Source organism: Trachurus trachurus (genome assembly GCF_905171665.1).
Source record: "Trachurus trachurus genome assembly, chromosome: 4".
Lineage (NCBI taxonomy): Eukaryota > Metazoa > Chordata > Actinopteri > Carangiformes > Carangidae > Trachurus > Trachurus trachurus.
In genome coordinates, this window is record NC_139898.1 from 17,584,169 (window position 1) to 17,596,553 (window position 12,385).

A 12,385-nucleotide genomic window follows, 5' to 3' on the forward strand; every position below is an offset into this window, starting at 1 on the left:
GACAAGGGGGGTATTATAAGAATAAGAGACGGCATGGACAGACAGGAGGAAGGAGACGGGTGTTCCCGGTAAATACCAAAACCACTCTTAACCTACGTTTGGAAACTATTCGAGGCACGTTAAGAGCACCTGTGTGATTATATGGCTGACCAGGCTGTTTTAATGACACAGCTGCCAAATTCCAGCCGGTCCCTGGAAAACAGAGGACAAACGACCAAATATGTTCCCGACAGGATGACATTTATTGACAAGTTCTGAGCTATAGAACATGAAGTAACAGATGGTGCATCAGTAACAGCTTCACATACCAGTATATTGACATATTGGGAAAAAAACTGCACACAAATGGGAGATGGTTGAGAGAGAAACAACTGAATTATGTGCTACAAAAAGGCTTTGATTATTCACACTACCCACGCTGGGTTAAGACAAAGATACAAAAAATTAAGACCATCAAGAGATTTCTGTGTACAAATTGTGCAAATCAAAGGCTTCTACAAATGAATTACAAAGCAAGTAATCTATACATACACAAAAAGACTTCCATTTAAGATACTCAGGTGTTAGAGCTACAAAGTTAACTACACTGGAAATACCTAGCTTCCATTCTTTAAATCCAAAATAACAATAAAGTTAGCTATTTGTGTTTTGGAAAATATTTATGTTTGAACGATGAGCACAGTCGTACATTTTCACAATGTAAGAATGTTTTCTAAAAGGAGACAGTTCTGTAAAATTATTTATCACAAAACTAGTACATTCACAAAAAAAGTATTCCGAACAGAAAAGACGTAAAACAAAAAAAGGTTACCCTTCCTTGAACGAATACAGGCAAAACTATACAAAACCCTGAGACACAAAAACACAACAAAATGACAATAAGAAATGATAGTTTGAAAAAAACAAAAACAAAACCCCAGCTTGAAACAGAAAAGTATCTTCTTCAGCTGTTAACGGGCCACATTCTCTCTCGCCAGCTTGTATTTTAAGTTGAGGAGGAAGATACAAATTTAGCTCACCAAAATTGAGGGAAGCCCAAGTCCAACGTCTAAAAATACAGACAGGAAGATTGTTTCTGTGCACAAAATCATACACTTCCCCAAATGTCTTCTCCAGTTCCCCGTACGCCTGGCAGAGCAAAGGTCTAATTCAGTCTATCAGCAGTCCAAATAAATTACACCTGAGTAAATGCCCAGTGTCAGGAGGGAAGAGGAACCACAAGAAAGGACAGCCGGCTTTCTTTTTGAGTTCACTGTAAAACAACATGTCAGTGAGAGACACTCGTGCGTCCTTTCAGAGGCTGTTAAACTGGTCATCTACTGGCGAGATGATGGAGTGAGTCAGTTGGAGCAGTGCAGGGCCGACACAGTCACAGTAGCTTATTTGACCCGGTTAAGGTGGAAAGAAAGAAAACTCTTGAGCACACGTCTATGCTATCGCTCTGTTCCCCGGCTGTGGCTCACATGTTATATAGAGACCGTTGTGTGAAGTCCCTGCAGTATACATGGCAACGGGGTCCAGCTCAGGCTAGTGGCGACATGAGAAAGTTACACAAGAACGAAGAGTAAACAGATCAGGTGGAAAGAGGCCGCAGACTTCCAGTCTCTGGGCTGTTTCCAGGAATCAGGCCTTCGCTCCTCTGTGGATGAAGATAATGTAAATCAGGCTGGATGGAGCCACAGCAGGAGCACAGCACACAAAACCTTCCTCTTCCTCCTCCTCCTCTCTGCAGCCAGCGAAGGGAGACTGAATACCAGACACCACGGCTGACCTGGAGGGGAAAGAGACAGAGGGAGATTAATGTTTGGGTCCTGTGAACTCAGAGGAGCCACTGTTGTTGTATGAGGACCGACCACATGACCAGAGGGGGCGGCCGGGACATTCTCAGGAAAGCGGAGAGGAATGCAGGGACTTGGGTCCTCCAAGCTACACATCAGCTTATCACCATGCCATTTTATCAGGCTTACCCACACAGCGTTAATAATGCAGGGTGGCCTGTTATTTAACCAAAGTCCTCCTGGCATGTGGGATTAAGCTGCTCGAGCCATTTATGTCACTAGGTAATAAATATCTGAGGGTGGCAGTGAAGAGGACCCCGCTCTGTAAAAATAAGCTTCTCTGGACTCAGATAAAACACATTTTCCAAAACCATATGCTCATCTTCTTTATCCGGATATAAGTCACACATGCATGAGGCCTTATTATGGTTCAATTTTCAAAATTCCTGCCCGTGTTAAGAAGCACCATTTGTACGACACAACACTGAGACGAAGTCTTTGGAATTTCTCATCTCCGGCTCACGCTGCAACCCCAGATACTTGGAGCATCTAATTTTCCTCCCCTGCTGTTACGAAGGAATGCTCCACTGGATATTTTTGGGGAGGTGGGTGGGGGGGCGAATGCGATGTTTACATCTAATTAGCATATTTTTGATGATAACTCAGCTCTGCCACGGCAGATGAAGGATGTGCTTGTCGTCTCTGGATGCTGGGAGGTAGAGAGTTGACAGTTACAGGCAGGCTCTGCTGGGGGTTTGTTTGGATAACCTAATGAGTTCTCATTTCCATGGCCAACAAAGCCGGCTGATACTACAGAAGCCTCAACTGATCCATACACATCTGTTACTGTTGCGAATGCATCGCCTGGAGCACAACAGTAACTCGGAGCACTGTGCTACTGAAATAACAACACAGAGGCACAAAGAGATTCAAACAAACTTCAGATTAAGCGGCAGTAGGAAAACTGATCTGACTGTACATTTAAACCCTGTTGTACATTAAAGCGTGTCAGGTTCATGCTGTGCAAACTGTTGTGTTTTGTGTTCAACCCAAATCCTAAAATAGATCAATCAACAAAACGAAAAAAAATGCAACAAATACAGCTCATCTCCGCATGTTGAATCCCTCGACAGAAACCAACTACTAGGGCTGATTTTTTTTTTTGGGGATGTTGACATGTTGGGAAAAGCGCTTATTTGCAGCCAGTTAGCTTAGCTCAGCACAAAGACTGGAAACAAAAATCCACCCACAATCACCTCTAATAACATAATTAATAAGAAGCAGAGTTATTTACATGCCGTTTCATTTAGTCTGTTGAAAAACTTAAGTGCAAAATTGAGACATTGTGGTGAAGCGAGATTGATTTACCAAAAACTACTGGTGCCCTAAGAGAAACCTCCAACTCTGCTCCCCCTTTCTGAATTAACCCTAAGAGTGAAACATATAGCAACATTTATCACAGGCAACTGCAGATCCGATGGAAGTTTCCACTGCTGCTCTGTCTGTGTACATGTTTACGGGTCACAGGCTGAGTTTTACTGCTGCTGGTCTAATCTCTCTGAAGTGCAGATGATGAAGAGCATGTCTCTGGACCTTAAATACTTTTCTGCTCTGCTCTGCTCCAACTACGATAATATCGCAATTTCGTACGAGCCGCAGCTTTATTTTTAGTCGTCTATCTCTCGAGTTCGGCGAGAGTATGCTTTCACACACACACAAACATTTGTGTTGACGAGCCACTGGTGTGATCTGAACTCAGGTCAGCAAAAAAAAGTACAGATTGAAAAATGTCTCTTGAGCGTTACTCAACTTTTTCATATAATTAGAAACACTCCAGAGGGGAGTGAGAGAGTTAGATTGTAGCGTCAGGCTGAATTCCACATAGGTCATGTGTCTGTCATCATCCATCAAACAACCTGTCGCACACTCCAAACCTCTGCAACAAGGGTCCTGCTGTCTTCAGAAATGAGCTCAGAATCCCTTTATTATTACCTGTCATATCAAGGTCAATTACATATAACACTTGGCTGTACCAGCCTCACTGTCCACGTTTGACGCATGTCAAAAAACTATCATCTATTTGGACAAACTCATCCTGATTTGTGTGCAAACTTTGTGTTTTTACTTCACTCACTGTACCAAAAATAGTCAAATCGACCTTCACAGATCTGACCTCCTCCTGCCAACAGGGAGGAGGATGTCTTGAGCGAGAAAGTGCGGGTTGCCAACATGGGGCGAGGTTAATAACTGTAACCCAGAAAGTACCCAGATGCCCTGTGTGTGTGTGTGTGTGTGTGTGTGTGTGTGTGTGTGTGTGTGTGTGTGTGTGTGTGTGTGTGTGTGTGTTTTTTTTTCTCTGGTCTGTTGCAGTAACCGCAGTGTGCTGCTGCTGTGAGGGATGGATGCAGGGAGTCCATGTGTCCTTCATCTGACCAAACAGATGGGCCGAGACTGTATGAAGTGATGGGATCTGGCACTCAGAGGTTTAACCTGACTCAATCTGTCTGTTTCACATGGGAATAACGCCAGATTGAGTTTGACAAAAGTCTCAAATGTCAAGCTTTTCCGTGATTTTAAGATGTCTAGCCACACAAGAACGCACACACACACACAATGGGACTAGGTAACATTTATCAAGTGGATGACACCTGCATCGTGACATCCATCTCTAGTGTTTTTTTTTTTTTTTTTTTTTTTTTTATTGCACCTTGGACTCCATCTGTGCCTTCTATAGGCCCAATTACCCACAACACACCGACCCAAAAGCTGAGTCCTCTTTCTTTATCTGTCCCTTGTGTCCGGCAAGGCCTGTGCTATGTTTACTAATGACCACCTAGAATTCCACTGTATTGACCACGGTATGAATCACAGTCACTTCATTTACATGAGTCTGCATTGTTTTGGGGGACGAATAAAGGACTCGTAGACTCGCACATCTTGGTACAGCTGCAGAGTATAATGAGCCGCGTCTTGATGAATCCTCGTAGAAGCTCCAGTTTTAAGACCGGGGGACAAAGAGCGTCTCTGTGACTGAATGCGCGCCACTTCAGCGCTACTTCAGCGGCGCAAATATTACGTAATTCAGATTAATTACCAGGCAGACACACACACTGTCCCGTCCCAGCTGGCTTCCTGAAGAGGCCCCTGTAACTGTATGACAGTTCGTCTCTTTTTGAGGGTGTAATCAAATTAGTCTGGGTGATTATTCAGCCATTTTAAGCATCTTTTTCCCTTTTGCTTTTTTTGTTACTCGCAGCGTGGAGAAAAGACCAATAAAAACTCCATTAGGTTTATGCAAATTTAAGCGGCTGTGCCAAGGGCTGTAATGTGGCAGATTGATTACTCAAGGGACTGGAGACAAAGTGTGTGCGCGCACGTGCTAACTTTAACTGTGTATGCGTCTGAGCGAGCGGAGGTGGGATCTTGTTGTACACAGATGCCGCAATAAAAGCCTCATTCAGCCTGTGTTCCTGGTGGCCCTCACAGCGAGGCATTAATAAAACATTAGTATTGAGTGACTGGGGGCCTCTGCACTCCTCCTCCCTGATCCCACTGTGACCTTTCCTTTTTACAGCAGCTGTCTGGGGATGCAGGGAGTCCGCCGATGACTCCCTGCGTGCCCCCCCCCCCCCCCCGACCTCTCCAGGTGTACCCTATCACACACAGCCGTGCCCACCTCATAAGTGCTTGGTGGTTGAAGAAGCCGTTAAAAAAGGAGAATGCTGCTTATGTCTGTGATTTGGAGCGGAGAGGGGTGATGAGGAGGGAGGGATAGAAGGAAAGGGGGGGGGACAATGGCTCAAGTGTAGATAACAGTGATTTCTGGGGCTGTTATAGTCCAGTGGTTTAAAAGGAGAGAGAGGGACTGAACTGAACTTTGTGCAGGGATCTCCGGTTACATCCTGTCTGCCTGTAGTCTAGTACCAACAACAGACAGGATTACACCCCGATGCCATTTGATGTATGACCTCCAAAACATACAGCGAAAATACCATTTCAAACCGAGCTGCCAACTGTAAAGATCACACAAGACAAAGAGAAAATATCACACAGAGCCCGACCGTGCCCACCTCGTAATATCAAAATCACGTCTGTTTAAACCTCCATGTTTTCAGTTTATTTAAGAGCCGTCTAGACCATAACAAATACGGACCATAATACTTTAACATTTACAAATACTTTTCCATCAACAGTGGGTTCTGGTTTGGCACTGAAGACTGCAGTTGGTCACATCTGGTGGAAATGCACAAGGCTCCACACACTACAGTAGGTGGTGACAAAAAGAGCAGGGAGGCTGGTAATCCCATACAGGCCACGCACACTGCCAGGACAACTGAAAGGCCTCAACCACAAGGCAACATTAACAAATCTTTACTAATGGGAATGCAGGCCACACCTTCATTCCTCCCAAATTAGAGTGAGGATGGATGGCTTTTTAAAGGACAGGCAATGCCAGCAATGCAATGTGTGTGTGTGAGTGTGTGTGTGTGTGAGAGAGTGTAGTATAAGTAGAAAACGAGTGGTTTCACAACTGTGTAAAAACTTACAATACTACTAGTGAATACTTGAACAGCTGACTGGTGGTTTTCAGCCCGATCATAAACATGAAAGGAACACACACGCACACAGACACACACACAATCATTTTCCTCTCTGATCCTAGCTGAAAGTTGACAGCCTCGGGAGCAAAGTATTTTTAGGCAGGCGTTAGCCTCGGCTGCCAAAGGCGCAAAATATAGCTCTGCTTCTCCTGGTCTTACCCACTCTCTGCTTCATCCTCCTCCTCTGTTTGAGTATATACTGTATCTGTGAATGTATGTGTGTGCATCCTGCTCTATGTCACTTTTTTCCTAAAATCTTTGCCCCCCCGACTCTCCGGTCACGGGTGAGAGAAAGTCAAGCGGCGTCAGGGTAGGATGCCTGCTCACCAAGCTGGAAATCTGAGCTTTTTCCATGACTGCTGTAATTAAACATAAAGGCTGTTGGCGGTGTGATGGTTACTACCGTAACTGTGTAACTGAATTCATAAGGATGCGGTGCCTTGATCTTTTATAGCCAGGCTGTCTGTCTCCATCAGGCCTGAAAAAACCTTGACTAGCATGGAGACACTGGTCCGTACCAGCAGCCTCATATCGCTAAGCCCCCAGCTCCATCATACCCAACTGTTTACTGTAGAAACAAGTCACACATAAGCCCTCTGCTTTTCACTTGCTTCCACTTAGCTTTTCTTTCAAACTTCTTGGCAGTGGAGAAAGCATAGCTTGTTTGGAGTCACTCCGACAGGAAAAAACTGCCCTTTGTTATAGAAACTTACTGACGCTAAATTATAGTTTTTGTTTTACTTTGATTAAGGAAGCATTGAAAGAGATGCAGACCGCTGAATTTCTTATACTGTGGATTATGAATTTCTTGTGTATAATATTTAACGCATGGCTCTCAGTAAAACGTGAGCATAAAGAAGCAATTATGGATGTTTGTTATAATTGATGAAAGACAGGCAAACAGGCTGCATTAAACCAGTGAACAGCACAAACTGATTACATAAGGACAGATACTGTACAGTATGTGCTCTGTGAAGAACTGTGAATGTAGTCTACCTAATGAAACTCTGCCGCATTTTTTTTACTTTAAAAATGCATAACTCTAGTAAAAGATAAAACCACAAAAATCCATCAATAAAAGATGCAGCCGAGTCTGAGCTTTTTTAAAAATGCAAATCTGGTGTAGCAACGAGCTGTTTTCCATTGATTGCATCAGTGCTAAAATCAAGATCACGGGACAGGGCTTGCATCATAAAACTAAAACGCCAACTCCACCACCACTGGGCACAAGTTAAAAAAAAACTAAATCCCTTCAAAAACATCACTGCGTTTCCTCCTCTTATTTCATCTCCTAGACACTCTGTCCTTCTTGCCTCAGCCTGTGCAAAAAAAAAGAAAGAAAAAAACACCTCAGGAGAAATTTATCATGTCTCTTGAACGAAACTGTCAAAACTGCCACCTGTCGTTCCTTCAGGCAGATTAGGAAGAGCAATTCTTCACTGATACGGTATCATACTTTTCAGTCAATAATATTTTCATACCCTAGAGATGGACCCCCCCCCCCACACACACACACACACTTCTTCTCTAGACAGGTCGTCCTGTACTCTGTCACCTTATACGATGCTGAAGTAGATTTTTGTTTGTTTTTTAGCACTCGAGCACTCGAGTTAAGTGCTATATGAATAAAGTTGTTTTATTTTATTGAAAACAAAAGAAACCTTTGTATAAAGAGGGAATTCAGCTGTTTTATGTGGAAACTTGACTCAGCAAAACCTCCTTGTGCCCCTCTACCTCCAAGCCCTCTATAACTTTTAAATGTCATCTGTCAAATCACCTTTAACACCTGCTCTGAGGTACTGACTCACAACAGGGAGTCAGTTAGCACCCAGCAGGCTGGCCCTGTGCAGCACTGGCGCTACAAGCACAGACCTGATCCCAGCCTCTCCACCTCGCTCCTGACGCTGACACAGCTCTTGTGTTGTGGCTCTCTCTCCCTCTCTCTGTAATTAGCAGCACCACCGACATTCCTCCTGCTCCTTAAACCAGGACCCCACCGTGTTTATCCATCGCACCAGCTAGATAATGTGTAACTGTAACCACTGGCAACCCCGACAACAACGTGGGGTTTTAAAACTGGCCTCGTCCGGTTCAAACTAACACTCACGTGGGTTTGTTAAATAAGTGACAGAGCGGTTTGAGCTGATTAAAGATATTCTTGTTCCTATGGAGTCAGTTCCCATTATTATGTGACAATAGGAACACTATGAATAGCACATGTAATCCACATCTTGTTTGTTTGTGCCACTTTAAGGAGCCTAGAATTACTCACCGTAGAAACAGTGCGTCCCTCTATGCCGAGAGGTACTTCCATGTGCTGACGAAGGCGGTGGGAATGAGTGAGTAGGGCACGCTGGTCACACTGTCCCAAGAGTCTGATGATGGATCGTAACAGTCTAGTGTCTTGCACCTCTGAGCTCCAAAGTATCCCCCGACGACATATAGTCTATTTCCTGACGCCACTGCATGGCAGCTGATCCGTTTGGCCGTCACGTCACCAAACTTGGACCACTGGTATGTCTCGCTGTTGAAGCGGTAAGCAGAGCTGGCTGAGAATTCAGTGTCTCCGCCGATCACCACGACGTGGTTGCCGACTACAGCTGCGGCCGTGTATCGCCACAGCTGCGGGCAGGCGGCCGGTACAGACCACCGGTTCTGGCACGGGTCGAAGCACTGCACCTTGGGGTACTTCTCTCTGTTGACGCTGGTGCCCCCGAAGGCAAAGAGTTTGTTTTTGGCACCGACGACGGCGGCGTTGCTCACGCCTTCTCTGAGTGGAGCCACCAGCGTCCATTTGTTGGTCTGAGGGTCGTACTGTTCTACCTGTTTCAGAGACACAGATGGAGACGCGGGGAAGGATCCCGCCAGAGAAGTGTGTCCTCCCACGACGTACAGCATGTGGTCGAGCTCCGCTGAACCGTGTCCGAACCTGGCTACCAACATGGGGGCGGCTTTGGACCACTCGTCGTGTAACGTGTCGTAGACCCAGACATCTTTGGAGGCTCCGTTCTCAGAGCCACGCCCTCCAGTGACGTAAACCTGAGAGATGGGCAGAGAAATCAAATTTTTGAGTGCACCCACTTCACATGAAATGAAAATACAAATACTGAAGTGTCTAAGTGTCAAATTCATACCTTGCAACCAATCGCACAGGCGCTGCATTCTTTCCTGGGGCTGGGGATGTCCGTTTTGGGGGTGATCTCCTTGGTCTTGTTGTCGATCACGTAGACTTTATCACACATGAACGTCTGTCCTCCCAGCAGCAGCAGGGCCTGGCTGACCTTTCTCGGCCGAGCGCAGAACCCCGTTACGATGCCGTCGTTCTGGAGGATCCTCATCTTGCACCGCACGGCGTCTTCGACGATCTCCCGGCCCACCTTGTGGCACATGACCAACTCTTCCGAAGCGACGTTCTTCAGCAGATACGTTTCGGGCAGCAGGGCCAGGCGGACGCAGCGCAGCAGCTCAGGCAGCTCGCTGTGCCTCTGCTCCATGTCGGCCTTGACCCAGTCGATGACAGCCTCGTACACGAGACTCTCATCCTCCACCTCCAGTTCCTCGCTGAGAATGAGCTCCTTGACTTTGTCTCTCGGCAGACTGAGAAAGTCCTCCGTCTTGAAGAGAGTAGCAAAGTTTGCCAAGCACATCCTCCACGACAGCTCGTACAGTCTCTGACACTGATGGGCGTCCGACAGCAGCATCATCCCCAGACAGTTAGAATGATGGAGGTTCTTTTCAAGAAACTCCGCTGCTGCATCCCGGATGTCGTGGAACTGAAGCATGTCACCGGCTTCCAAGAGAGACTCCGCGTTTTCCTCGTTGATTATGACTCGAGCCGAGTAGGCGTAATCGAGCAGGAGCTCCAGAACCTCCGGGTGTAGGGAGTCGTGGAAGTTGACTTCGGCGTCGCGACTCTCCCTGAGCCCGCCGCTGAACATGGCCTCGAAGTATCGGCTACAGGAGGCCAGGACAGCTCGGTGACAGGGGAACAGTCGGTTTCCGGCCTTCAGGATAACATCTGTGAAGACTTTTCGCTTGCGCAGCAGGTTGAGTTGAGTCAACAGGCTGTCGGCGTGGGACGTCTTGTGGAAGAGCTGGATATTCATGGAGCCGGAGCTGGAGCGAGACTTTCTGTTTTCGTGGTTACTGACGGACATCTTGACTTGAACCTAGAAAGGAGGAAATACAGAGGGGGAAAAATATGAGCACAAGTACACAGAGCCACTCCTTTGCATTTGTTTGATTTGATAACTGGACAGGCGGAAGGATTTTATTGATGTGCGCTCGTTTTGATGTGAGCACCACCATAAACACTCCCATTTTATAGTCAAACAAATGTCATTATAATAGCTGGAGAATAGCACACTGATGGACTCATATCAGTGTGCTGGTTAACATCGGAAGTGAACTTCAGACTTTGGAGAGATGAAAGCGGATCAGATAAGAAGCTGTGACACAGAAACCAGTTTGTGTGCAGTGTGCCACAAACATTTACACAAATATCAATGTCGAAACTGATCCAAGCCACCTTATACCATATCCTAACTAACACAACTCTCTGTAAACAGTGCTAGGTAGAGAAGCAACACCTGGGTGTGTTGCTATCACATCTTTCCACCCCTATAAACATTTCAGGGCCGTGAGTCACCTCCAGCCAAAGCAAAAGCTAGTAGATTCCTGCCAGCCTGTTCTGTTTCTCTGCTGCTTCACATCCAACATGGTGCCAAAGGCAACGCTTACAAGCCCACATAAGATCTCACACCTCAGACCAGCTCCTTCAGGATAAAATTATGTAACCACTGTGCAACAGATAAGACCCCCATCTTTCTTTTGATCATCTGCATCCTGGCTCACAGCAGCTGTTTTCAGCAGGAAAATAATATTCTTGGTTGCAAATGTTTATGCTCAAGTTAAAATATGATTAACTTTATTGCATCCTGGAGTCAAATTAGACTAAATGCAATTATGTAATAACATCATATCCAAGCTTATTACGACCATAACTAGTTTACAGCTATGATTGTATACTACAGTGGGTTAATAAAGACTGTACACAACTTGAAAACGACCAAACAAATATCTTCCGCATAAAAGCCTCCATTGTTCTACAGCAGATAAATTTAAGTCGGCTATTCAGGCCCACTGAAAAGGGGCAACGGTGGACTTCCGTGGAGGGACTCAGCGTGAAATCCAATTCGTTTTGTGCAGTAAATGTGAAACTCCGGTCAGCACTTCAGCATGCGCTCAACTTTCCTCCCAAGTTAGCAGCAGCAGCGGCAGCAGCAGCAGCAGCAGCAGCAGCAGGAACAACAGCAGCAGCAGCAGGCTGCAAACACCCAGGCTGCTACAACCAGCCGACATCAAAGGACCCAGTGTTACAGCCTGTGACTAAAAAACTCTCATTTCGGGAAGTTTGGAGGAAACGTAAAAGGAGCACGTATCACGGGGGTGCGACACTTGAGGAGGAGGATTAGGAGTTTAAATGCTTACCTTGATAGGAGCAGGGCTCAGCCGGATTCCTTTATCTCGATTACAACTTGTTCCGCCGCTTGTTTGTTTGAAGTTGTGGCTCACTTTCAGACGACTCCTCCGCTTTCCGAGTCTAACACTTTATCACATCCTAAACTGCTGGAGAACGGTTGAGCCATTTGTATTCCTCGCGAGCTCTGAGTTTCAACACAAAAAAACTAGTAAATATAAACAATGATATTTAAATTTGTATGTCGGTCTGTTCTCGGAGAGCCACGCAGCCTTCAGCAGAGCAACGAGTCGGGCGCAGAGAAAGAGCAGGGACACTGGTAGTGTTCACCGAGGCTCCGCCCACTCCCGCTGCTCTTGGCCAATCAGCGCACACCTTGCAGAACTAGGCAGCCCTGCGCTTTATCCAAAAAGCAATCATTGTTATATATCAATGCCATAAAAAAGCACCTGCCACTGTGTGCTTCACCTGCCTGCTTTGTTACTCACTTTCACTTGGATCTGCACGGAGAATAAAATCTCCAGTTT

At 45.9% G+C, this 12,385-nt stretch overlaps 1 protein-coding gene across 1 annotated transcript; it reads right to left on the reverse strand.

Annotated features, from left to right (window-relative positions):
* Window positions 1-219: 219 nt before the first annotated feature.
* On the reverse strand, window positions 220-12,145 carry enc3 (ectodermal-neural cortex 3). Its single transcript, XM_083969397.1, has 4 exons — window positions 11,870-12,145; window positions 9,514-10,548; window positions 8,652-9,418; window positions 220-1,771 (listed from the first exon to the last, which is right to left on the reverse strand). The coding sequence occupies exons 2-3, from the start codon at window positions 10,534-10,536 to the stop codon at window positions 8,672-8,674; spliced, it is 1,770 nt and encodes a 589-aa protein (XP_083825523.1). The 5' UTR covers window positions 10,537-10,548; window positions 11,870-12,145; the 3' UTR covers window positions 220-1,771; window positions 8,652-8,671.
* Between the last annotated feature and the right edge of the window lie 240 nt (window positions 12,146-12,385).